Source organism: Molothrus aeneus, chromosome 3 (assembly GCF_037042795.1).
Source record: "Molothrus aeneus isolate 106 chromosome 3, BPBGC_Maene_1.0, whole genome shotgun sequence".
In the NCBI taxonomy this organism is placed as follows: domain Eukaryota; kingdom Metazoa; phylum Chordata; class Aves; order Passeriformes; family Icteridae; genus Molothrus; species Molothrus aeneus.
In genome coordinates, this window is record NC_089648.1 from 62,070,522 (window position 1) to 62,097,158 (window position 26,637).

Sequence of the window (26,637 nt, forward strand, 5' to 3'; positions counted from 1 at the left end):
TGTGTGTGTGACAGGGTGTTCAGCCTGTCAGTGAGGCTGGCTCCACAAACATTTACATTCATGTCACTGATAATTTCTTAAAGCAGCTTTGTTGCCACAGTGTGTTGTACAGCTAGACCTTTAGAAGTCTCAACAGTACTCTGTAGAAATCCTTATGTTAGAACCATATGTTTATAATTAATTCATTCCACCTGCTTGCATCCAATATTTGTGTTCATGTTTGAAAAATATTCCAATGAGTCTGCTTGTTGGCAAGAATGGTGATGACAGTAATCTGCTTAAGAAAAAGAAAAGGGGAAAATTGGCATGGCTTCTTATGAAAAAATAAAATAAGTTTGTTGTTCTGACACATTTCTAAATATCTAGTTTGCCTTAAAAATTATAAAGGGCAGTAGGTTTTGAGTTCTACATTTTAGCTTCCTCTCCAGTTCTCTGAAAAATTAATTTACCACCAGAATAACTCACCATGGCAAAATATTAAATATGCTTGTTTGGCAACATCATAAGTAGACTGCTTCCTATTAGCACAGTAAATTAAATACATTATCCAATTTCATATTTCATTTTCTTCCACATATCTTTTACATCACAACCTGTACCAAAGAATGCCTAAAGCTCAAGGTTTACTCCTCTTAACAGATTGAACAGACTGAGAGCACAGCTGGTCATCTCACAGTGCATCTACATCACATATGTTCCTGATCCTAATGTCACTGCTTGAGAAATCCCTGCCTAATTCAACATGCATTATTTTAATCTCCCTACATGTATACAGAGGACACAAAGAAAGTGAATATGGAGTTTGGAAGTCTATGAGAACTTCTGCATCTGCAAGCTGCACCTCCCAGCTGCTCTAGGAAGCCAGCCTCAATACATTTCCATCACTTAATTTTGAAAGTGGATCTTTTCAAACATTTCCAGATTTCTCTAAATGGAAAAAAAACACCTCTCTGGTAGTCATCAGAAACTGGGCTTGAGATCCCAGTATTTGGCTGTAAAGCAGAACAGTTTCTTAGATATAAGCAAGTGATGCTGTTCTAAGGGGAGAAATTAGGGTTGAAGATGTTTTGTTACACGTCTTCCTCAGTAATCCTGTTTTACATTGTTCCCATTCTAAATCCTGCAGGCATCCCCTCCTTTTTTTCTGCACAGTGCATTGTCCCCCACAGCTGTGCCAGCAGAACAGGTCTGAGAGTGACCCACCCTTACAAAATATCAGTCTGTTCTTCTGCCCTGAGGAGTGGCACGGGTTTCTTTCACAGGATTTCCTCAGGCACCCCTTTTGTGCTGGGCCCAGCAGGCTCTCTCTGAAGGGTTTCTCATTTCTCAGAGCCAGGGGTGTAGGTGGTGAGTAGCTGCCTCATCCTGACACCTTTTGTCAGGAGATTGGGGGCTAGGAGGGAAATCTGCCTCTTATTCCCATCCTTCTGGAGCCTCACACCTCAATCCTTACCATGCCCCACAGCTGCAGCAAATTCTGCAGGGTGGGGCAGAGTTTAGTAAATTTGCTGGGTCTGTTTTGTCACTGTGGGAAAAGTCAGGGCATGGAGGCGCATGACAGGGCAGGGAGCACAGGCTCAAACCATGCAGAGAGCATTTCCAGCTAAATTTGCTAATTTAGGCTGACTGCATTCCCTGACAGGCAGTGAGGAGTCTCAGTGCCACTGGTTAGTGGTGCTCCCATAGCTAGGGAGAGGGATGGGAGCAGCTCATCCCTGAGTCCCTCTCAGGAGATGGCCTCACTTCATAGGCAAGACTCCTGCACCTCCTCTAAGCACCAGTGACAGTGCTTTCCCCTGATAATTTGCCTGATTTGGAAACCAGTTCTAACTCTTTTCAACACTGCAAAAATTAAATCCTAATTGCTGCTTAGAATTTCCCTGGAATGGTCTTGAAATTTTTAATTAATTTTACAGTATGTTTAACAGATTTTGTACTGTCATTTAACTGCCTAATTACTGAGTCTTAATGCCTAATTTTCCCCATCTTCCTCTCCACACACATGCAAAAAAAATCTTATTTATCACTCGCTTTGGGTTCATAATAGAAACTCCTTTTAAGCACAATTTCCCCCTTGAAAATCAATAAGTCTGGATCCAGAAAGAATAAAATAAATATGACATACAATAGCTAATTTTAAGTGCTCAGATGTCAGCTGCATCCAATCTCCCAAACTGACTGCCAGTTGTATCAGAACTATTACTTTATTATGCCACCAATCTTTTCACTGTAAGAAGCAGAAAGAGGACATTTTGTATGAAATAATGTAGGAAATGGGTCCATGGGGTATTAGAATGCAGGCTATATTGAAAAACTTGGTTGGAGGATGGGTTGTAAAGGTTGAGATCACTCTGTCTAAAGCAGGAAGAACTACTGGTTTTATTGGTAACAGGCACTATTTACTTAGCAGAGAAGTTATTTTAACTCTTGGTTCAAGATAAATTATTGTAATCAAAATGGCAGCAGGAAAACTATTGCCATAAAGTATAACCAGTTTTATTCCACTTGAAAAGGAAAAAAACCCCAGAAGTTTATGGCACAGTTGGTATGTCTGAAACGTAGAAGAGTTTTATCAAGGAGCTGGATTATTGATTATCTTTTAATTATCACCTGTAGAACACAAGTATATAGAAAGCTAAAACCATATGTTACAGAATATTAATAAAATTCAGTAATTCTATTGCATAATTTAGCAACACAGTGGAACAGGCAAACTTATGGATTGTTTGTCAGGTTTCTCAGATTCAAGTCACATGCGAGGGATGTATTTTACTCACAGCACCACACCCTCTGCATCATCCATCAAACTATGTATTCCCATCTTGCATAGATATGTGTAATCAGTCCAAGAGGAGAGACTTCGAAAATCAGGGTAAAGTTTATGTTATACACCCCTGCAAGTACTTTTGGAGAAAGGAAAAGGCACCTATCTCTCTGTCTCTGTAGGGACATAGTAAAGTTTTCCATCCTGCATTCTCTTCAGAATCTTATGTCTGAGGGCCTCTGTGTGCCTTGAAATTTCTCTTCATAAGCAGCCACTGCACCTGGTGAAAGCATCTCTGCATGTATTTCTGTCGTACTGATGTTACCAAGAAAATTATTCTGGTAGCTGGAGTAGACAGTTCAATTTTCTGTTTCCTGAAGTTAACCCTCTCAATCTTTTTCAGAACATAAGCACAGCCATTCTCAGGGTTTATATTCCGGGTTTACAGTTGATCTTTTTGGTTACAAATGTTAGAGATAACTTCTTGAATGCAGAAGGACAAGCTTTGCAGTTTATTTCTGTACAAAAAAATCTTCACTCAGATAGCAGGTGTTTCTGCAGCAGCAAACAAAATAATGAAGCCCTACCTTTATTAATACTGCTGCTCAGGGTCTTTGGATTTAGATCCAGGATCATTCTGCAGTCCTTCTGAATCACCAAAGCTTTCTTTTCAGTCCATTTTAGCATAATCTTCTCTGTCCCACCTTAGCTTTTTGGGAAGTAAAATAGCATATCTTCTCTGACTTACTAATTTTCTTTCTGGTTTCAATGGGATGGTTCCATGCTTGCCTATTTTTGCACAGTTGATGGAGATTATCTGCAATATGCCAAAGGACAGGAGAAACTGGGTCTTGGTCCTCAACTGTTTGTCCCTGGGTGCTTCCACTAGGCTTTATTGAAGCCTCAGAGCTGGTCTGCCAGGAATTTATTGAAGCCTCTGCTCCTGGTCTGCCAGGAATGCACTGCACCCTCAGCAGCTAAAACCTTGCTGCTGGCGCAGTAGTCCATCACTCAGCCACTTAATATCTGCAGGAATCTATTGTGTGGATGGAGATGTATTCCACAAATCATTTTAATCCACTGACATTTTCATCCCAGTTGAAGTCTGAGAAAATATTACAGAGCATGATGTCTTAAATTGTCCACAGGATTATGTAAGCTGAGCCATTATCTGACTCTGAATGGGAAAGGAAAAATGAATTCTTTACTTATGTCACAATAGATGATGCCCTGTAAGGGGAAGAATTTTCTGATGTTAGAAGATTTTACCTTACAACCATGAATTCTTTAGACGTAGGATTTATTAAAATAGAGCATGAAATAGCTTATTTTACAATAGGCTTTCTAATCTGAAACCCAGTTTTAATTCAACAATTTTTTAAAATGCTTTTGAGTAAATGGCCTAAAATCCATGATATTTTTTTCTGCTTTTGCTAGGAATTTGAGATTCCCAGTCTCATAGCTTGGCACATTATTTTGCACTTATACTTTCCTTAGAGTATTCTCTGTTTCAGGATAATATGGAGTTAATATAATTTTCAGTACTTCCCTTCAGATCACAATGTGTGTGAAGACACCTATACTGTAAATGCAGTCTTGTTTCTTTTTTTGTCACCAAGTATTTGCTATACATCAAAGTACTTTTATATTGCTAACACAAAGACAGCACTACTTTAAGAGCAAGGCAGGGGGAGCAAGTTAACTATAAAAACTATTTTTATTCAAACATCAAAGTGACAATAATATCAATAAAAGAGGGTCAAATAAAGTGCAATTAAAAAATCAGAGATAAAAGGATTCTAGAAGTGTCCACTCTTTACAGAAAAGACATTTTAAGGTGCTCTGTTTTCTGAGGCTGGCAAACTTTCATAGCCCTGAACTTGTTTAATTATTTGAGTACACTTTTGGCTAGAATTGGGCCCAATTTCAACAAGGATTTAACATATCTTTAACTCCATCTTGAGTTCACAGAATCACAGAATTCACAGAATGACTAAGTTGGAAGAGACCTTCAAGATCATCAAATCCAACCCATCCCCTAGCACCTCAACTAGACCGTGGCACTGAGTGCCACATCCAATATTTTTTTAAACACGTCCAGGGATGGTGACTCTACCACCTCCCCTGGCAGACCATTCCACTGCTTTATCACTCCTTCCATAAAAACTTTTTCATAATGTCCAACCTATATTTCCCTTGGCACAGCTCAAGAATGTGTTCTCTGGTTCTGTCAACTGCTGCCCGGAGAAAGAGACCAACCCCCACCTGACCACAGCCACCTTTCAGGGAGTTGTAGAGAGTGATAAGGTCACCCCTGAGCCTCCTTTTCTCCAGGCTAAACACCCCCAGCCCCCTCAATGTTCCTCACAGCCCTTGTGTCCCAAGCTCCTCACCAGTCTCGTTGTCTCCTCTGGACGTGCTCCAGCGTCTCAACATCCTTCCCAAACTGAGGGGCCCAGAACTGGACACAGCACTCAAGGTGTGGCCTCACCAGTGCCAAGTACAGGGGGAGAATGACCTCCCTCTAATCCCTCCATCCTCTAATATGGTCCTGCTGGACACACTATTCTTGAAACAGACCAGGAGCCATTGGCCTTCTTGGTCCCCAGGGCACACTGCTGGATCATGTTCAGCCGGCTGTCACCAGTACCCCCAGGTCCCTTTCTGCCTGGGCACTGTCCAGCCACTGCCCAGCCTATGACATTGCAGGGGTTTATTGTGGCCAAAATGCAGGACTCAGCACTTGGACTTATTAAACTTCATCTTATTGGACTCTGCCCATCCATCCAACCATTCCAGGTCTCTCTGCAGAGCCCTCCTACCTTCCAACAACTCAGCACATGCTCCCAGATTAGTGTAGTCTGCAGATTTACCAATGAAAGACTGAATCCCCTCATCCATGTTGTCAATAAAAATATTGAACAGAACTGGCCCCAGCACAGACCCTTGGGGGACACCACTGGTGACTGGCCCCAGCTGGATGCAGCACCATTCACCACCACTCTCTGGGCCCGGCCATCCAGCCAGTTCCTAACCCAGCACAGAGTGCTCCTGTCCAAGCCACGGCTGTCAGCTTTTCCAGGAGAATGCTGTGGGAGACAGTGTCAAAGGCCCCGCTGAAGTCCAAGTAGACAACATCCACAGCCTTTTCTGCATCCACCAGAAGAGTCACCTAGCAAAGCATTCAAGGGCATGCTTAAGCTTTGTTGAATCCAGACTATCACATACCCTACAGATGTAATTATCTTTCCAGGCATTAATGTTTTGGAAGTGGTACCAACTTCACATTGCATGAATGGGAATAAATGGGCCTCATCCATTTCACTGTGATCATGATGAAAATGCCACTTGATTTGCAAGGGGAGAAGTGGTGTGGAATAGACTTTTCTATAATATATGTGCTTATATTACATCTACAATTTATAATGGACAGTTTTGATGCCATTGCTTTCTGCCAGTGATGAAAAGCTTTAGACCAAATAGATGGAACTAAATTCAGTTGCATTTCATGCAGTCTTTTTTTGTTTTTCTTTGCATCAAATTTTTATCAGATATTTCCCAACAAGGTAGTAGATTTCTGACAAAGATACTGATACAGAGAACTGTCACCTGCTTTCCTTTTCTTCACAAAAATCCATTGGGAAAACTGTTGCCCTCCTCAACAGATGATCATATATAGAGGAGTGAGTATATGTGTGGCATGATTTCATGATGTAAGAGGTTTCCTCGGTGTGTTCTTATACCAGAAAGAAATGTATTTGTACAGCTCATGATCTTTATAAATCAAAGCATAAAACAGTGGTGAGGTTTTCTACAATGAACAAGAAAATAAGAATAGCAGTGAAATAGAGAAGAACACATACATCTTGGGAGCAGGAGAACAGGAAAAATCTAATTTGATGCAAGACTTTCTCATGTGGATTATCTCAGGTCTAACAACATGATTAAACACACATTGCAACATTCCCGAAAGCAGAAGAGACTAAAGGGACCTCCTCATTGTCTAAATGCTTATGTTGGTAATATTCTTAATGACAGGATAGCTTGGAGAGCTTTACCACTCTGTCTTATTTGATTTTAATTAACCAACATGATATGAAGTTCCAAGAAGTTTTATGCATAGTGTATAAAACCTAGATTACAAAACCAAAAGACCAAGCTAACTTTCTGCTAAAGATTTAGGTATCTAAGACACTGCATAGAATATGACAACAGGCTTCACTGAAATATTTGTGGTAAAAGATAAACAAAACTACAGAAAGCACCATTTTTATTCAGCTACTGAGTGCAAACAAAATGGTGTTGGCTAATTAACATGTGGTGTATCCCACACAACAGCATATTTTTTTCATATCCACTTGAAATGCCATTTATTTAAACTTTTCCAATCTGTGTCATTCCCAATACAATTTTTGTTTTCCTGAACCATTCTTGGACATGAATGCTTTATCTGAATTAAGAAATAACAGGTTCACAGAAACACTCATACATGTGTCCCACACCTATATAAATTATAACAGGAAATCAACTGTTCTTTCCTGTCAGGTGGCAGAAGGTTACACTTTGTGACTTTATTCTAGTACTAAAACTTAAAATACACCTCAGCAAATTTGCCAGCCTAGATGCTTTTCAGCACTGTTTTTCCTTTAGTGAATAATGTGGTTTAGGGAAGAGCTACAGAGGCAGGTTCAGGTTTTCTTCTCTCTCCCACTTACTCTGAATTGCCTAGGAGTATGTCACTAGTAATGAAGCAAAAAACACATTTGTATGGTTTTATGAGCATTTTATACATAACTTTGCCAGTTTTCATAAAAAATAAAAGCCATTTGTTTAAAGCATCAGAGCAAATAAAGATGGTAAAATGTCAAACTAAATCAAATCTCAATTCCATGCATGGTAGAAAAATACTATATTACCAGCAAAACTTCCCTGAATAAAAATATGCTGTACAGTCTCATATACATGCAAAAATGATTAAATATAAAAATAATTACAACTGCCATGGCAAATGTCTGATGTGTTTACAGCGGGCAATATAATTTCATGTGTCATATTAACTACTGAAAGTACAAAAAAAGTAAAGAATAATACATTGACATTAAGGAATGATAACTTTTAGCAAACAGGAAAGATCTAGGTCTGAAATTTCCTGCAGTTTATGGCTTGTGCAATAAAAGTTTTCAGTTCATTCCATTCAAGTATCAGGACATGAATCACCTGAAATCTCATATCATGTCAGATTTCCCAGAAATCCTTGATGTCAAATTCTCTGTTATTCATTTTTATAAATTTTCTCATGGAAAAGGATTTTATTTCATATGCCTCTAGAAATAAAACTATTATGAAAGAAGCTCTACAGGTCTTCCCTTATGTTTGCAGTTTAGGGAAAAATAAAGCTAAATAAATGGATTATTTAGCTTTATGGATATACTTTGCCAAAACACTTGCTTGAGTGTTGCTAGGATCATTCTGTTCCCTGATCTCCTGAGAGCTGAGGGATCTTAGAATGAGAGAGAAAAATAATTGCCTCAGAACCACTAAAGACAGAATTACATTTCCTTTCGTTTCCATGAAGCTGTCCTGAGCAATAATCAAACAGAAACCTCCACAATACCAGTGAAAATTATGATTTCCAGAACGAGTCCTAAAATATCTGCAAGAAAGTGGAGAGTTTGAAGAGCACTCAGGCTGCACAAAACCAAAGCTGCAGATGTTGTCACGATTAAGAGCATTGAGGCGGCCAAACCACTGAGTTCCAAACTTTTGTCCTCTCAGTTTTAGCTATATTTTTCCTCTTTGATCTGTACTAGAATTTCAACCCAGGGTAGGAGACCATCAAGAAAGTACATTTATTCAGGCAATAAAATACCAGCTTGCTCTCTATTTCCATCACTTTTTCATATTTCAGGGAAAATCACAGCCATGACTCTTTTTTTTTTTTTGGTGACACAAACCTGCTCCATCATCATTTCTACCAAAAATTTCTTTTCTCATATAAAATATCTTCAAAGAGCCTACAATATTTTTAACATTTGTTATGTAATCAATACACTAAACTGTTCTTTACATAACTATATTAAGACTCGTTCATGATTTCAGTCAATTAATCTTGTTGCTTTGAAATGTTGTTTGATATAAGCTTTTATTGGGGTGGGAATATGGAGTAATTTTGTTTAAAACATATTTTGTTTAAAACAACAATTGTGGAGTCTTTCATGTTTAAGATCAATCTGGCCTTTCAAATATTAATTATTTTCATAGCTCTGCAGGAAATATGTCTTTTATTTACTCACTCTGCAGTCAGTGTAAGCATTGATTAAAAATTAATATTTAATGGAAATATTATTCATATTAATGTTGTTGAAAAGTATATTTAATTTTATGTTGGCAGGTCTTGTTTCCTTTTTCTTATTCAATTGAATGATAGGTCACATCTGTAAGGCTTTTAGTTAGGGTGCAACATTCAGAACCACTTTGAACATGGAACTTTATATCTTGATTCTAGAGTAGAAACTGTTTAAACATTAGTGTTGCTCAACTCTATATCACAGCTTTAATACAAATACAACCTATAATAATCCTGGAGAAAATACAGTCATTGGATATTGGTAAGTGATGAGCTTGTATTTAAAAGTGTTCACTATGAGTCCTGTGTGCAGTTTTGAGCACCTCAATATAAGGATATAAAGTTATTAGGGAGCATCCAGAGGACTGTGAAGATACTTAAGTGTCTAGTGGAGAAGTCATATGAGGAGTGGATGAAATTACTTGGTTTGTACAGCTGGGACTGGGGGTAGACCTCATTGCTGTCCGCAGCTTCCTCCTGAGGGGAAACAGAGCAGCCAGACACTCATCTCTTCTTTGTGCTGACCAGTGACAGGACCTCAGGGCATGGCCTGAAGCTGAATGAGGAGAGGTTTAGGTTGGATATCAGGAAAAGGTTTTTCACCCAGAGGGTGGCTGGGCACTGGAACAGGCTCCCCAAGGAAGTGGTCACAGCACCAAGCCTGACAGAGTTCAAGAAGCATCTGAACAATTCTCTCGGTCACATGGTGTGACTGTTGGGCTTATTCTGTGGAGGGCCAGGAGCTGGACACAATGATCCTTGTGAACCATAGAATCATGGAATATCCTGAGTTAGAACTCAATAATATCCCTTCCAGCTCAGGATAGTCTATGATTTGATGATTCTGGGATCTATCTTGTGATCAGTCAGCTCAGATAGTCTTGAATTTAGGAAATGTTCCTGTGTGGATCCAAACTTGCACAGCCTTTCCACAAGCTGTTTAAAAGCATCTGCAGACAGAAAAAAATATTTTTTTTGCTACTGTGAATGTCAGCGCTGGCTGGTAGATGTTGTTCAGTCAGTATCTGTGGCAGGCTGCCCTGCTCCTTCTGTGAGGGGGCGTTAAAGCAGATTCTTGCAGCATGGAAAGAGATATGACAGAAACTACCATTAAAATGTAGTTGCCCCCAAGCACATATAGTTGGGTTGCAGAGATCCATTTAAACTACCCTGGAGTAAAACTGCAGATGTTTTTACCTACACCATTTTTATGGTTTCCTTTTAGCACCATATAAAAGATGTATCTTTTGCTCTCCCTTATTAACAGCTAATCTGACCCTGTTTATCCAGTGTGAAAAACCACTGAACAGATGGATTACAAACATAAAGGACATACTGGATAGCAGGGAAGGACTCACTGAACTGAGAGTCCATAAGAATGTGCACATCCAATGGCCAATAGTAACAAGAAAAAATCATTGTCTGAGGCAATCAAACAAAGCATTACAAGAAGAGAAATGTACATTTTACTTTTTTTTTCTTTTCCAGAACCACATAAAAAAGAAAAAATAATGGAATCTGGTGAATATTCTCTCATTTTTATCTTACTTTTAAACAATTCTAATATTTTAAATTAATTCTTGTCAGAAGTTAATATTTGATACTTTTTAAAATTTGCTTTTACAGGCAAAACAACAAAGAAAGAAGCAAAAGTACATGGTAAGTCTTGTAAAAGACTGTAAGTTTTAGAGTCTCATTTATCTGGTTTGATTTTCAGTTGAGACAGGGTTACGTAGAGGGATAAAAAAAATAAAGCCATGAATATAATTTTGCTGGTTTACTTAAAGTTACTTAAGCAATTGAATGGATGTCGAGCAACCATTCGGTCTTCTGGAACTGAGATCTAATTAAATGTTGAGAAGAACAAGAGGGACAGAATTCTTTATTTAATCTTTTAGAAGGTTTATCTTTTCAAAGAAAGTTACAGTAAATGGATAGAAAAACAAACACAAAATACAAGATTCAGAATGTGGATGGTAGGAAAAAAAAGTAGGCTGTTTAATTTTTCTTTATGTCAAGCACCCATGCACTTTATTGTTGCAGCAAGGTGCTCTTGTTCTCAAGTGGAACCCATTTCTCTAGTTTATCCAAATTTAGGAGAGCATAAAGATTTTCTCCTTTTACAGCCAAGCTTGATGACTCATTCATCAGATGACTCTATTTTCTCAGATACAAATTCCAAGCAAGAAATACCTACAGTAGAAAGTCAATTTGTAGGAAAATGAATGTCCTTTTCTATAACATAAAAACTTGTCACAGTGCTTCAGAATGAAGGTGTGAATAATTTAAAAAAAAAAAAAAGGAGAAATGTGGTAGTTCAATTAATTTGCATTTAGGTAATGCAATTGTGAAGAATAGTAAAGAAACACAACTGAGAAAACTTATATAAAGAAGAGTTTCGAAACTGGATCCTCCTCTGTATCAATTCTAGAAGTTTCAATAAACTCAAAACAAAACAAAAACAAACAAACAAACAAAAAAAAAAGTGGAAAAATTCCTGGCTTCTGCAAATCACTGAAATTGTTAAAAAAACCATTTCTATTGCATACTTTTCAGCTATGTTTAATATATGCTCATTCTGGAGCCTATTTTACTCCTTGTCTCATCCTCACACTTTAAAATAGCAGAGCTATTGAAGCTCCATATATAACTTATCTATTGGCCTTGTTTTCCACTGCTTTTAATCTGCAGGTTAATTAGTCATCTGCCATGAGACTATCTAAACACATTTGTGTGTCAGTTTTTGTCTACATAAAAAATGAGCTGCTGTTTTGCAGCTATTTTGCATAGATAAGCAGCATATTGATAAAGGGAGGAGGTGTTAGGATCAATTTTAGCTCCTTTATTCATTTATGCAATTTGTTTCTGTGAATGTTTTATTTTACAGCAGCTGTGGAAACTCTGAAGCCAAAAGGTGAGTAATTTGATTGGTTTTGAAAATTGAAATGGAAGAATGCTGCTGTTAACTTGACTGTAAGGAAAAAAAAACTGCTTGTGAAAAAAACTTTTAACAGTATGATTTAATTGAAACAAACAGCCTTTTAAATTATAATGGTGTCTTCATTGCAGCATCTCAAAGCAGGCATCTTTTTCTCAAATTTTTCATGGATAAACTTTACTTCTCCAACAATCTGAAATTCAGTTTCTAACCCTAACTCAAGCCTTTTGTGACAGGCAGAAAGGAGAAGTAACCAATCTTCTACAGAGACATGACACAAAGTAATATTTCTCTTTTTGCCATTCTAACTGCAGGACAAACCCAGTGACTGAACAGTTGTTTTCTTTAAGGAGTCTAGGGAGTTTTGCAGGGAGGTTTGGTGTAACAGGTTTTGCCTGCTTTTTTTTACATGAACTGTCGATGGCAGAAGGTAGGAGGTGTGAAAGCATCAATGCTTGCTCCAAAGGTTCCTCCTTTCCACAAGGCACAGGGAACTGGGACTGGTGAGAAACATCAAGGATGTAAGATCAAGCTAAGCAAATATAGCAAATATTTAATTGTTTTATATCAGTGTCTGGTTTTTACATATGTACAGTGTAAGTTACTAGCTCCAAATTGCCCTCAAGAACATTAAAGATCTCAGTTGTAACTTGAACAAAAACAGAAAGTGGAATGTCAGGTTGCAAGCTGCCCTTCACTCTTAGTCCATGTTTATTCATGTCAATGACCACCATACTTTTTAAGCATTCTCTTTCAGACAAATGAGGGGAAAGAAAAGTTTTAGGAAGTTCAGTTAATTAAGGATAAGTAGAAACTGTGGGTTTCCATTATATAATATAGGAATAATTCTGTTATTTCTGTTGTCAAAAGAACAGTATCACAACTGAAAGTGTTGGCCTCAGCCATCTTAGTTTTACCATAGGATCAACCTAATACTGAGCCTGAAATTGTAATAATTGTTTTATTCTTCATTAAATAAAAATGAGCTGATTTTAGCTCTGGGGAAATTGTTGATTTCTTAAAAATTTCTTGTTAGCACGTCATCTAAATTTAACTTTATGTTGCTAATTTTGAAACTCAAACACAGCCTATACTCCAGGAGGAAAATCTTATTTATATGAAAATATTACAGCTGTTTCTTTTGCCAATTAGTAAGAATCACAAAGGAATGCTGTTATTTTCTTCTATATTGTGATGCAGACAAATTCTGGTAGTGTTTAATTGTAATCATCAGTAGTGTTTAATCTTTCTTTAAGTCTGAAGAAAGTCATAGATATCAAATCCATATTTCTTTGCTCTACATTGTTGTTATTTATTTGGTTTTTTCTCATTTTTCTGCTGCTAGTCCTTAGAGACTTAGCAGCTCTCTGGACACAATGTAATTTTCAATATTCAGTAGGTGTTGGCAAATGTAAATTTTTTTAAGCATATTTATGGAAAGCAAACAATTCTGTTCTGAAAAAAAGCAAGGCTTTTGATGAAATTCTCTTCTTTGGTAATTAAAGAAAATTAATCTGCTGGCATAGAAGGAGGTCTGGGCCATTCCCACCAGCTTGTACTTTTTATGAACTATCAAACTCACATGGAGCTTTCTTGCATTTTTTCTCAAGCTACTACAGCATGAATTTTCTTCATTTCTCCATATAACAGAACAGTTCCTAAACCATAACATACACTTCTTAGGTTAATGATTTCTTGATTTTTGTGATGCCACAATGAGGAGCCTCTGGCCTCGGGGTTCAGTGAGTGAAATGTTTTTTGTTTCCAGTGGGAATGATTTCTTTCAGTCTTCCATCACACTGAGCAAATATCTCAAAATAGCTTTAAAATCAGTGACATTTTAGAATGCATATTTTTGATGTGGATGCTAGTTATGCAACCTGTCTCTTTTGGGATAAAAATATTCTGACAAATTTGATTATAGCCTACAACTATTGAGACTGCACAAATATTTGACTGATGAATTGCTCTCCTGGCCATTCTCAGCATAAAACAATATCTGCTGAATTGTCTCTCATTTGTTTCCTAAGAGATTATGATGGAATCAGAGAAACAATTACAAAGTAAATTGCCCATTTGATCTATATTATGCCAAATTGTCAAGAATTTTGCTGAGAAAAGACAAAATATATGTGGGAGTATTACTCCATTTATTTAATCTATTCTTTGAAACAATATTTTACTGAAAATATAGATCCCTGATGAATTCCTGATTTTACCTTAATTTTATTTTGTATTGTTTCATGCAGGAGTTTTTTTTTTGGGGTTTGGTTTGGGATAGGGGGGTTTTATTTCACTGTTTTTTTTAATGCCTGCCATTCTACAGAGAAAAGTATAATACATTACAACAATCATATTACCTAGGTCATATGGCTAAAAGATCAGCTTTTCAAACTGGGAATAGTTGGAACAGAATCATTTTTCACAAGGAGATAGTCCTTCAGGCTGCCATTCAGAAGTGACAAGAACTTTAAAAATGCCCAGTGGAAGGGATGACATCTTGACCTACTCAGAAAAATTGTCTCTGTTCTGAGAGAAACAGAGATAACCAGACCTTCTGAATCTTTTTCCAAACACTGACTCTACATGGATGGGCCTCCTGTATATGGAGACTTTCAAAGTGACAGCTCTTACCTTCATGGTAAAAGACCTCTCAGCATCACCAAAGTAGCTCATGCTTCTCTTCTGATAAAGCAAAGGGAATAACAGAATGTCTTGTTTGTCCTCCCAGATAGTGCTCTGCCATGTCTATATGATGTTAGTTGGCAGTTCCCAAAAGTTACTGAAGCTCTGTTCTGTCTCAGCAAGTTCTTTACAAGCACTCACTCCCTCATGGAAGTGGTGCTGCATTACTGAATGCATTGCTAATAAATCTATATAACTGGTTGTTAGAGCAGCCTCAATGTTTCTCAAGGATGTATGGTTCCTTCATGATAACCACACTCATAGTCTACCACCACTACATACATTTGATGACTAAACACCTGATTTTCTCAGAAAGCTGTATTGCTCTTCTAACCTGCAGTTCAATATCCAGAAAAAATACTTTTATTCCATTAAAATGGAATAGAAGTATTTATGTGATATGAGCAGGTGAAAAATTTTACAGAAATTTCACAACCCAAAACTGCTTTCATTTCAGCTAAAAAGGATAAAAATGCTTTGAAGAAAACAATAGTTCTCAATATCTCAATTAACTCTCATAAGAGCTGCTTCTGCAGTTTCAATGCTAAAAATATATTTTGAAATGAGTATGGGATAGGTTTCTGGTGGCTCTTTTCATATGTTTCTTTCCATATTCAAATAGGCTTATTCTTCAAGATATTGACCACTTCAGTAAGCATTTTAGAAGCACCATGATCTTGATTTGCTCAGTGGCAGGCTTCACTGCTCAGATTCATCTTGGCTTGTCAGAGTCAAGCTCATGGTTAGTATAAGTAGTACAGCTGATCTAGGCCCAGGTAATATGGATGATAATAGCAGAGGTCTACAATAAATATTAAGGGTGTTTGGTTCTTGTTGGCTTTCTCTTTGTCCATGAACACCAATTAAAAATTAGGTACTTGGATAGAAATGGAATACTCCTTTTTTTTCTTTGAGGATTGAGTCAGACATATTTTCAATCTAGATTTTATTTTCAGGGAAATTGAAGATTATCTTCAATAAAATGAGTTCCCTGAGGTAACTGAGGTGCAGAAGTGCAATTTTGCACTGTTTACATGGAGCTTGCTCACAAACACCTGCTCATATCACAAGGGAGTAATTGATGCCCGTGAATGGGTTCATCCCTCTCAAGATGAAACAGCTCATCTATCGATACCTGACTTTTCACTGAATCTCAGGTTCAGGGAATCTGGGATCAGAAGATCATTCCTTTGGCCACCAGCCCACCAGCAGACATTGCAGACAGGCTGTAGCTTATTAACTGAGCTGATCTGCTTGAGCCATCATGCCCAGCAGCTCCTGAATGTTCTTGAAAGGATGTCCTGGTGGCTCCCCTGGGGCCAGACTTGCAGTCCAGGCAGCAGGGAAGCAGTGAGCACACATGGAGGAACTTCATAGGTCCTTTGAATTCCCTGACTTTCCCAGCATAAATAGTGATAACAGAACATGACCCTCAGAATTTCCTTTGTTTCTAAAGGGCAGACTCTTAATTTTCAACTGTGATTGGTTCTAATAAAATGACAGGGTGAAATAACAAACTGAGAGGTTGCTATATGTGCTAATGACCCTGAAGCTGCAGACATTTTCTGTACTCATCATATGTAACTTAATTTTCCCTGTCCACTTTACATCCTGCCACATACGCTGATTTTTTGTTCTTTACTGTACTTTCAAACAATGACAGTGAAGCTTATTTTCTTAATAATAATGACAGTGAAGCTTATTTTCTTAATGCCACATTTTTTGTCTCAAACACTGTAAGATGATAGCTTTTTAAATTAAAGCAAGGATTTTATTTAGCATAATAGTTATAAATTATGCTACATAAGCACGGTTTCACAGAAGTGAAGTGTTGGAAGTGCCATTTACAGCAAAACATGTATATTTATGGATTTACAATCTTTAACCCCAAATAATTCAATGAAATGAGAAATATATAGGTTGTCCTAGAGATATAATCTTGTACATGACCAAACCTGAAGTGTAAATTGTGAGAAACTATAAAAGATACCCATATTTCCATGAACAAAGTCTAATGGTACCTCTTCTTGCATCACCTCTTCTTAGATAGTTTCATCCCTAATATCCATTGCCTCCCAAGATGTGTAAACGGATTTACAAACTGTGCTTGCCAAGCTTGTGAATAAGCAATTGGATATGTTCAAGCATCATGACCTGGGCTGTTACAGCTGCTTCCCATGGTGTCAATAAAGGTTTAGCAGCCCTGCTGCACAAGCCGTCTGGTTCAGACTTCTTGTTTGGCCACAGAAATCTCAGTATTCAGAAGGATCAAGTTAGATGCTATAACATACAGTCCATCTGTGGCCAGCCAGTGAGACTAGCCTCATGCTTAAAACCGAGAATATGTGGCAATGTTTTGCTGTGTCAAGGGTGCAGAGTGCAGGTTTCTGGTGGTGCAAACAGAAAATCATGCTTGCTTGGGGATGGGTGGGCAAGGTAAAGATCTGCTTGCTTTGCTCTCTTCTCCATTACAAAATATGTGCTGCAGTTTAGCCCCCGTTTCACCTGACATCATAGAATCATGTCATGGTTTGGGTTGGAAGGAACCTTAAAGACTATCTAGTTCCAAGCCCCTGCATTGGGCAGCCACACCATCTGCTTGATCAGACCTACTATTTATTTTAATAAGAGATAAATATTTAAGAAGATAAAAAAAGAAATCACTCTTCTTTCAGACAGATAAAAATATCCGTTATGTATTCATATCTTTGGGGGGAATCTCATGATTGGAAATCTTTGAAATCTTTTAACTCAAAATTATGAGTAAGCATTTAAGAAGAGCTTTGTCTGATGCAGCAATACCTCCGATTAGAAATCTTACTTAAACCATATCTTTTTTTTGAAGCAGGCCTTGAGAAAAAAGAAGGAAAAGCAATGAAGGCAGCAGTGCAAGGTAAAAAGAAAACAAAACGTGATGGCATTATCTCTCTTAAAACACAATGGCACAGAAACAACAACCTCAGATTCAGAGAGCTGCATGACAGCAACCTTTAAATCCATTGGTTCACCAGTATTTTTTCTGCTGCATTTGTCATAGTAACAGGGAATTTCCATTATAAAACTGGCTTTGTAGATGGCTTCCTACTTCAGATGAAATGTTCTGGGACTTAGTGTCCCACTGATCTTGCAAGAGTTTTCCTGCCCCTGTAGCCTGGACAGGGATCAGCCTTTGCTACTCAGTCTGAGAGAATAACTTCCAATGAAGTAAAAGGGCTCTCCGAAGTCAGCTGAGCTACCCTTCTTGTTCTAGATGAAACATCACCCCCATGAAGAACCACTGCAGAGAATCTCAAAAACTTTTGAGACCAGACCTTGTAGAAATTTTCACAAAAATCTTAGGATTGGTATGGATAAGGCATGAGTGAGAATGTCTGAGTGGGAACAGCAGAAGAAAGGCTGCAAGAACCAGGTGTGCATGGCATATAGTTCAGAGGGACACAACGTCTATATCCAGTGTCCCAAGCCAACGACAGCAGGAATACCAAGGAATGGTCTACACCAAGGCCAAAACAAAACTCAAGCCACTGAGTGAATGCAAAAAGAGAAGGATTTATGCCTTAAACCATCTAAAGATGTGTCCTTTCCTATTATATAAATTTCTACTATTTATTATTGTTATTATTATTATTAACTTAAGCATTATATTCTGCATACTTGCTTCTTGTACACTTGTTAAACGCAATCCATTCTTTTTTAGGTTAGAATGGTAAGAAGCAAAGTAATAAAAAGGGTATCTAAATACCCAAAGCTTATCAGCTCAGGCTTCCTTTATGTGATTGAGATGATTTTTATATTTATTCATGCTCAAATTGGCAGCTAGAGCCCTGATGATGAATTTGCCAGTAACCCTTAATAGAAGGTGTACGACATGTTTACTGGTGTAGCTTTAGTCAGTCAAGCTATTATCCCTTCCTTTTCTTCAGTTTCTCAGCTTCAGCTTTACTTAGAATTACTCAAGCCAGCACAGACACCCTGCAGCAGCTGTCAGCTGCTTGGTAGTTGTCATGGAAAATGTTATAATTAGGTGGGCCTTGGCCTAGATTTCAGGCATTGTTAGGCTGGGTATCTTCACATTATTTTCCATTGCCACACAAGCGCTTCTCCAGACATCTACACTGCTTCCCCTCTTTTTGTCTCTCATGCAAAGAGAGTTGCTGTAAGATTTATCCTTTCTACAATGTACCACCACTAGCTGGGATTTTTCCTGCCAAACATTTTAACTGTGCCATAAAGAGCACAGACTGAAGAGTACAAGCTATTTTTTCATGTTTGGCATGGAGCAGGGTTTTCTAAACCCCGGGTTGTGATACCCAAGGAACTCAAAAGGGGGACACACTGTTTTCCATGACAGCAGTCAGCAGCAGCAGCAGCAGCAGCAGCAGCAGCACTGTCTCCCCATGCCAGCACTATCTAGTGTCTCCAAGTCAAAGGAATAAGAGCAACATGTAATGTCTGTCACAACTATTTCTGCAGCTACTTCCTAGTGCTGGCAGCAGCTCAGTTCCTCTGATGCACAAACACTTTTACACAGCAATTCCCTCTGCTTCTCATTTCTGCACCTTATATGTATGGAGCTGCTGCCAACCCATTGATCACCAAAAGACAAACAAGTCCAAAAAAACCACCTTCTGAATGCTTTTTTAATATTACCATGTACTTCTATGATTCGAAGTATTTGCATCAGAACACTCTTCAGAAAGTAGAGGGATTCCGTCCTGGTCAAAACTGGGACTTGCAATCTAAAAAAAACAGTATAAGAAGACTTGCAGGAAAATCTGGAGTGCTGTAGGCTGGATGTGCTTAGCAGTCAGGATATAATTTCATTGTTTCAAACAAAGGTTTTAGTGATTATTGCAGCTTTGATCTCAAACTCCCACATCTGGAAATGGGCTGAAAGGTTGTAGCAACATCTCACTTCAATGGTCTTTTATTAGTTGTAAAGCCAAACTACAGGTAATATTTTTAACTGTTAGAAGATGAGCAAGAAGACACTTTAATTCTTTGACCTATTTGTTTGAAAAATGTCATGAGCAAATATCAGATGGTTTCCAGCAAGTTAATGCCTGTTACTGAGAATTAATATTTAAAAGAGATGATAAAAAGGTTGTTGTTTTTTTTTTTTCTTTCTGGTGGTATCCAATAGTACTAAGAAAGGAGACTTGCGGTCAATTAAAAAAGATCATATCAGACTAGGGGATTTCATATTCTTTGTGCATGTATGAAAGGAAATAAGTGGGAACAGTGAACTTTTTTCACATACTCTGTCAAGAAACAGTGGAGGTTCAAGATATATTAAAGCACTTAGGGTCAACATGCATTTAAATACATTTTCATTAGTTGATTATATTTTTAAAAATTTCCCTTGTGAACATGTATTCTAACATTTCCTTCTTCTTTTCTGTTTTCACTTTCCTTTCCCCTCTCTTTCTCCAGATAAAGCAAAGATGAAACAAGGAAGTAAGCTACAGTTTTACTTATGAAAGTAACATCTTCCATAAGAGTTTGGGTAACTGCTCTTAATAATGGAACAACAGCTTTAATTTCTTACTAATGGGCTTCTGAAAGTAAAGGCTTTATGTCATGCTTTAAATTACTTATTTTGGCTGGAGCTCTGTCTTCAGCTGTCTTCTTTTGTTTGTAGACACTATTGCACTGAATATGAAACCTCATGGAAATTTTTCATTATGCACAAGCACAGAAGAAAATGTTCTTCAGTCTTTCCACTGAATTTTATTTCTCTTCACAGAGTCTTCTGTGATTAACTTAATATTTAAAAATTGGAATTATTTTTTTATTACGACTATGAATATGTCTGAGTATGTCCACCAAATATGCCTACAGATATCTGCAGCAAATTGTGTATTTTTTCATTCTGAAAATAAGGGACTGAATAATAAATTGGTGAGCACAAAACATGAAGGTCAAAGCAGGAGAGCAGGAGTAGTTTCTGAAGCAGTCAGTCTGAGGTGTAATGAGGAATAGAAGAGACAGCTTTATTTCACTAAAATTGCATTTTTGACCTTGTTCAACAGATTTCTTTCCCAAGTCTTCTCTTTTAAAAATTACATTGTATGGAAGTATCTAGTATTGCCTTTTTAGAAACACAATGTAAAAGGAGAAAAATAATGAAAAATTTATCTCTTGACATCAGTCCCAATGGAAGAGGTCTTTCAATGTCAACAGCAAATTAGGTTTTTCCACTTGATGGCTATTTCTACCATAAATAAAACTTGTTATTTATGTATTCCTTCAATTCAGATTCCCCAGCACCTCACTTCGTCTTAGTCAGAGACAAATACTAAGCCATGAACAAGAAGCTTTATTGATATCATGATAAATTGCTATTTAGACTGCTACACAGTCTATGCTTTTATAATAAAAGAGACAATTTGTGAACTGTGTGTCATTAAGGCAGTAAACAATTTCCACTAAAACTACCTACTGTAGCTTATACAATTTTCATATCTATCTACTAAACACAACCTCCATCTCCTAAACACAAACTCCTCCTCATCAAGAGTCTTGACTTTTTATCCTATGTGTAGAAAACAAGAGGGTCTTCTAACAATTTTGTTTAATATATCCTGGCACTGAATTGCTGCTGAGTGTTTCAATAGAAGGAATTTTTGCTTCATATGTGATGGAGAACCTAGTATTTTTAGTTTTCCCAGAAACCACCTATCAGAATTTCTCAGATGACGTATAAAAGAGTTTAACCAGCAGTTACATTACTTGAAATGCAGGAAGCCAAAATCCAAGTCTCTGATATTTTTATAAGAAGAAGACCCTTGGCCTTGCTCAGCAAGAATGGGCAATCTCAGCTCCAATGAGACAAATTTGGCAAATCATCAGTTTTGACCTTTCTGGTTAAGAGCACTGAAAAACTGTTGTTGTCTCATACTGAGCTGAAGTCTTCAAATTTTATAATTAATTCTACAATAGTTAATCAACAAAACATATTTTGTGTATTTTGTGGACTGAACTTTCTGAATGATACCTGGTGAATTTTGTACAAATCTTCCAATAACTCAATTTTAACCATGTCTTCCAATATATAGTTTTAGTCTCTTGCACGATCTATATGCCTCATTCTCTCCTCTGGTTAAATCTCATTGCTCAGTCAATTGTGGTTTCTGACTGTGACTTTATTGGTGTGACTAATTCTTTTGCAGATCCTGGGAAAGATAAAGAATTGAAATCTCCAGCTGCCACAAAAAATAAAGGTAACATGGCAAGACGAATTTGTATATAACTAAGACCTATGTGCATCAAAAAAAAGGAAGCTTGGAATGCATTGCCATATTGGTTTTTAAAGTATGGTTTAGTTAGGAATTTATAACCAATATACTATTTCAGTAAATTTACTGTGAAACTTAATTGGCATTACCTGAATTAGGAGTGCAAAGAGTACACTGTTCACACTAGTTAGGAAAATTTAGTAGGCTAAACCCAGAATTTAGGAACAATTGTTAACAGGTATTATGAGCTGCAAAGTGAAATAAGTTTTGAGTGATCTTTGTTCTTTCTTCAAATTTAAGAAAATTTGTGTTTTCACTTTGTGAGCATGCTAAAACTGATGAACATTAATTTTGTGCTACACATTTAATTGGTATCTTGTGTCAGTTAGAAACCACTGATTATTCAATCAATCATTATCCTAGCTGCATTTAACCATTAACCATTTAACACTCTAGCTTGAAAATCAATAAATTATTTTTTACAGAACATGCTAAAGTAAAGGAAGGGAAGAATCCTACATCTTTAAAAGAGAAAGGTAAGAATATATAATAAAATACAGGCCTTGCTAAAACTACACAAAATAGAATGAAGATGCTAATGTTTTAAAAAATCATTAGCAGTCTTTCTCATTATAAATCTTAACCAATCATAATTTAATTAGTTAAAATATTCTACAGGATCTATGGCATTAAAAAGGTGGGGGGAATATAAATAGAATATATAGAGACAATTAAAATTCAGAGTTCTCAAAATTAATTAAATCAACATCATTAATCACTCTGTGTAATAGTTAAGTACTTTGTAAAGAAGGTCTGAACAATGCTACGTCTTTAATAGGGGCCAGTTAAGAAATTCTGAACTGAATAATTTCACAAATGTGTGAACAAAATAGGAAGAAAGTAAGTTTTTTGAGCACATGAGTGGGAAACATGCTTTCCATACTCTGTAAAAGTTATAGCTAAAACCCCAGAGCTTCATCCAGTCAACCATCTGCAACATGAGAGCTGGTCTGAATCTTTTTTGTATTCTTTATCCTTTTTTTTGGCAATTTGATCAGAGTAGATGGTTACTGCAGTTAAGTTTCCTTTCATCAGTTGTTTTATTTGGTGCTTTTTACACTTATTTCTTCCCTCCTTTCCAGAAATAACTTTATTTGGAAGAAATTACTTATGGATAAGTCTTATTTGACATCTTCAGAATAAAAAGATCTACCACATATATAGTCAAATTATTATTTATTCTAAGTTATAGTCTATAACTATCATAAGCCTGTAGCTATATATAGATAGATATGGTCTGCAATATATAGACTAGTCTCTAACTATTTCAAGTTATAGTCATTCCATGTGATTTCAAAGAAAAACTGAAGTAGATCAATTCAAGCAGTACTGAAAGATGACAAAGACATATACAGCAAAGGAGGAATAATTTATTGCTAGGTATATTTTCAAAATCCTAGAATCTATGTTCATTCAATTACTTCTTTGTTCAAAAATTTGAATTAAATTATGGCAATCCGCAATTCTCTTGGTGCATATATTGTTAATCAGTGTGTGTTCCACTCCTAATGTACACCTGTCCCATTTACACTACCTTAGTTATCTGCACCAGAGCTGTATATCCAAACTCTATGGGGTCCTATGGCCCTCTCCAAACACTGCCTATAATCTGTGTCTGCCTGATGGTGCTGTCCTGGAAAATTGAAAGAAGCACTAGAGTGACAACTCTTCCCCCTCTATCCCTGCATGGAGCATCTGTATTCAGCCTGCTGCTCCTTTCAAAGCGTTACAGGGAGGCAGGGAGAGGAAAAAAAAAAGAGAGAAGACACAAAACTTTTTTCTCTTTGATAAGAGTTTCTTTAGAGCAAATGGATAGTGGTTTGCCAGCACTAAAAGTTTCCATTGTGTGTCGTTTGTTGAGAGTGGCCACAGCACTACTTTCTGTCTCCTATGCTCCTGTTTAACTTATCAGCAACTTCAATTACTAAGTTATTAGTAATTAGTAATTACAGGTCCTTCTAACGTGACAAAGGAGGCAAGACTTTCTCCACCCAACCTTCAGAAAAGAGCAGGTAGGAATTTCTTTTAAATGTCAATACAGCTGAAAACTTGCTGCTGAATATACCTGCAAAGACATCACAGGCTCCTGACCCCCCTGCAGTAGCACTGACATCTAGCCCAGCTGAGCCTGTCCTTCAGATCCTGAGAGCTCTTGCTGATGCAGCCATCACTGTTTCCCATAATAGGCATCAAACTGGCAAAATTCTGTGCCTGTGCCTAAAAACAAGGATGCTGATTAGTGAGCTGTAGAGCTCAGTTGAAAATATATCAGCATCAACGACTATAGGGACAACTTATAAAGCTTCGGGGAGAAACTTCTAGAAACTTTGGTGCCTTTCTTAGTTGTGTATTTTCTTATTGCATTATGGATTACTCTACTGCATAAACATATATTTCACATTATTTGTCCCCCATTTCTGTCATCATATCTGCCCAAACTGTGGTTCATAAATTAATCAAAGCCTATTTGCATGCCATTCTTTCCCCTCTTCACCACCTCTTCAAGCCTCATGAGTGGGCCTCTAAATGTTATTGAGCAGGTCACTGGGGACTTCTTTTTACCCTTTGTGACTTGATGTTTTGCAATTCTTTTCTTAAAATGGATCTTTCTGGAAAATACAAATATATCAAAGGACACAGGAAAGTAAGGATTTTTAAGACTGCATATACTTCCTATTTATGTATCTTGGGAGTTTGTTACTATTCATGTAAACAAAAACTTCTAGGTGAAGTCTTAAATACTTGTGGTGATTAATGTGTGTCTGGCACCTTATGCAATAAAAGAGCTATCATCACACCTCATTCCCTTTGAAGGATGGGCTAAGTTTGAATGAACAAGGATGATGTCCAGACTAAAAACCTTATCCTAAAGCAGGCTATATTTCATAAACTGAAGCACAGTGGTTTTATTTAAAGCAGAAAGAGGAAAATTAAATCCCTGAATTTGGAGTTGTTGCTGGGATACTCTATAGATCATAACCCTACAAAGTTACTTTATCTATTTTATGAGGTGAATAAAATGTCTTCAGTCTTGAAGCCTAATTTTATTGAGAGTAGTTAAAGAGAACACTGGAATAATACATTTTCCACTTCTTAGTGATACAGGACATCTCAAGACTCTGAATTTATAACTAGGTTTTTAGCTCTTCCCTGCAGTGAAGAAGAGTAAAGAAGCCTATTTATACTCACGAATATAAAAGCTGATTTTCTGTTGACATAAGTGCATTCAAATAACTTGAGGCCAATGAAACTTTAAGTTATAATTTGCCACATGGTTTTTGGGTAGGTATCTTACCCAGCTAACCAGAGTAGAAGTTCATTCATCCAGAGGGTGTAACAGTGGCACTAAAAGTTTGTAATATTTCATATATAACTCTTCATTGAATTTTTCTAATATATTTTCATTGTGCTGAGTTATTGACAGCATCTATCCTGTATAGATAACATAAATTCATTCTTACCCTGTGTTCCATGATTTATTTTCCAAACAAATGTTCTTTTTTCTTCTTCTTTACTTTTTGACATGTTTTGGGATGTCTTTGAATATTTTCTTATGTCAGCTATGTGTGGATAAGAAACCTATTTATTTTCATACACAGATTGATAGGGGAAGTAATTCAATAGTGCGTATTTCTTTCTTGCTATATATGTTATAGTATACTGTCATTAAAGAAACAAATGAGCTGATTTGTACCTGCTATGCAATACTTACACTTCCTTTAAAGCAAATGTAACATGAAATAATATCTTGCCTGTGGCATTTTTTTTTCTTAACTTGTAACATTTTTTTTCCCTTAAAAATGGAGTTATATCGTGAACAGTAGCAGTTCACATTTCTGTCTATTTCCATTTATTTATCTGCCATTGTCATTTGCATGAGAATTATATCTTTATCCTGAGGATATCACACTGCTGCTGCTTCATCATTCTATACCATCTTCCTAACCTGACCCGGCTTCACCCCTGGAGTAGAATGTGGGAGGAAAGCATTATGGTGAAAGCTGGCTTTAAGCCGGCTTTATGTTTTTCCCCTTCTGAGACCAGCAGTAAAGTGGTCAGTTGGGAGCAGAAGTTTGAAAACTTCTGAAAAGTCATCAGTGAGTTTAAATTTCTGTTTAAACTTCTGAAAATGCAAACCTGCTCCCTGGAAGAAGAGCAGAACTGGTGATCTCAGTATCCTTGGCTCCAAGGGTGGGGAACTTGGTACACCATATAACATGTCCTGTACTGAGAATTACATCCAAAAGTTGTGAGAATCAAAAGTGCTGAACCTTCTTTAGGAGCTAAATATGATAGGAAATGTAAGGGAGATCTGCTACACTGATGACAAAAAACCAGCGTGGGCATGTGGCACAAAACCACAAGGCCAAGATTTGTGGCTGTGGCTACAAGGGTGGCTGCTGATCACTGAGATCACCAATGTGTCCAGAGTAAAATGGTCAAGTGGGGAAGCTGTTCCCTCAAGCCTTTTCATATATTCAATATAGAGGCTACTTCAAAGGGTTTCAGGATTCACACTGGAAGTTTTCTCTCAGTCCCCTGAAGAAGAATCCACCTGCTGCTGTGAAGATCAGGCTCCTAATTTCATAACCTATCCCTGTGCAGT

General features: G+C 37.2%; 1 protein-coding gene across 1 annotated transcript in view; it reads left to right on the top strand.

The window, feature by feature from the left end:
* TRDN (triadin) overlaps positions 1–26,637 on the top strand; it is a 194,110-nt gene that overhangs the window by 108,706 nt on the left and 58,767 nt on the right. The window contains exons 18-25 of the mRNA XM_066546125.1: positions 10,599–10,631; positions 10,737–10,769; positions 11,998–12,024; positions 17,579–17,626; positions 20,167–20,190; positions 21,906–21,956; positions 22,457–22,507; positions 23,975–24,043. Coding sequence (XP_066402222.1) covers positions 10,599–10,631; positions 10,737–10,769; positions 11,998–12,024; positions 17,579–17,626; positions 20,167–20,190; positions 21,906–21,956; positions 22,457–22,507; positions 23,975–24,043 — 336 coding nt within the window. The remainder of the gene's footprint in view (positions 1–10,598; positions 10,632–10,736; positions 10,770–11,997; positions 12,025–17,578; positions 17,627–20,166; positions 20,191–21,905; positions 21,957–22,456; positions 22,508–23,974; positions 24,044–26,637) is intronic.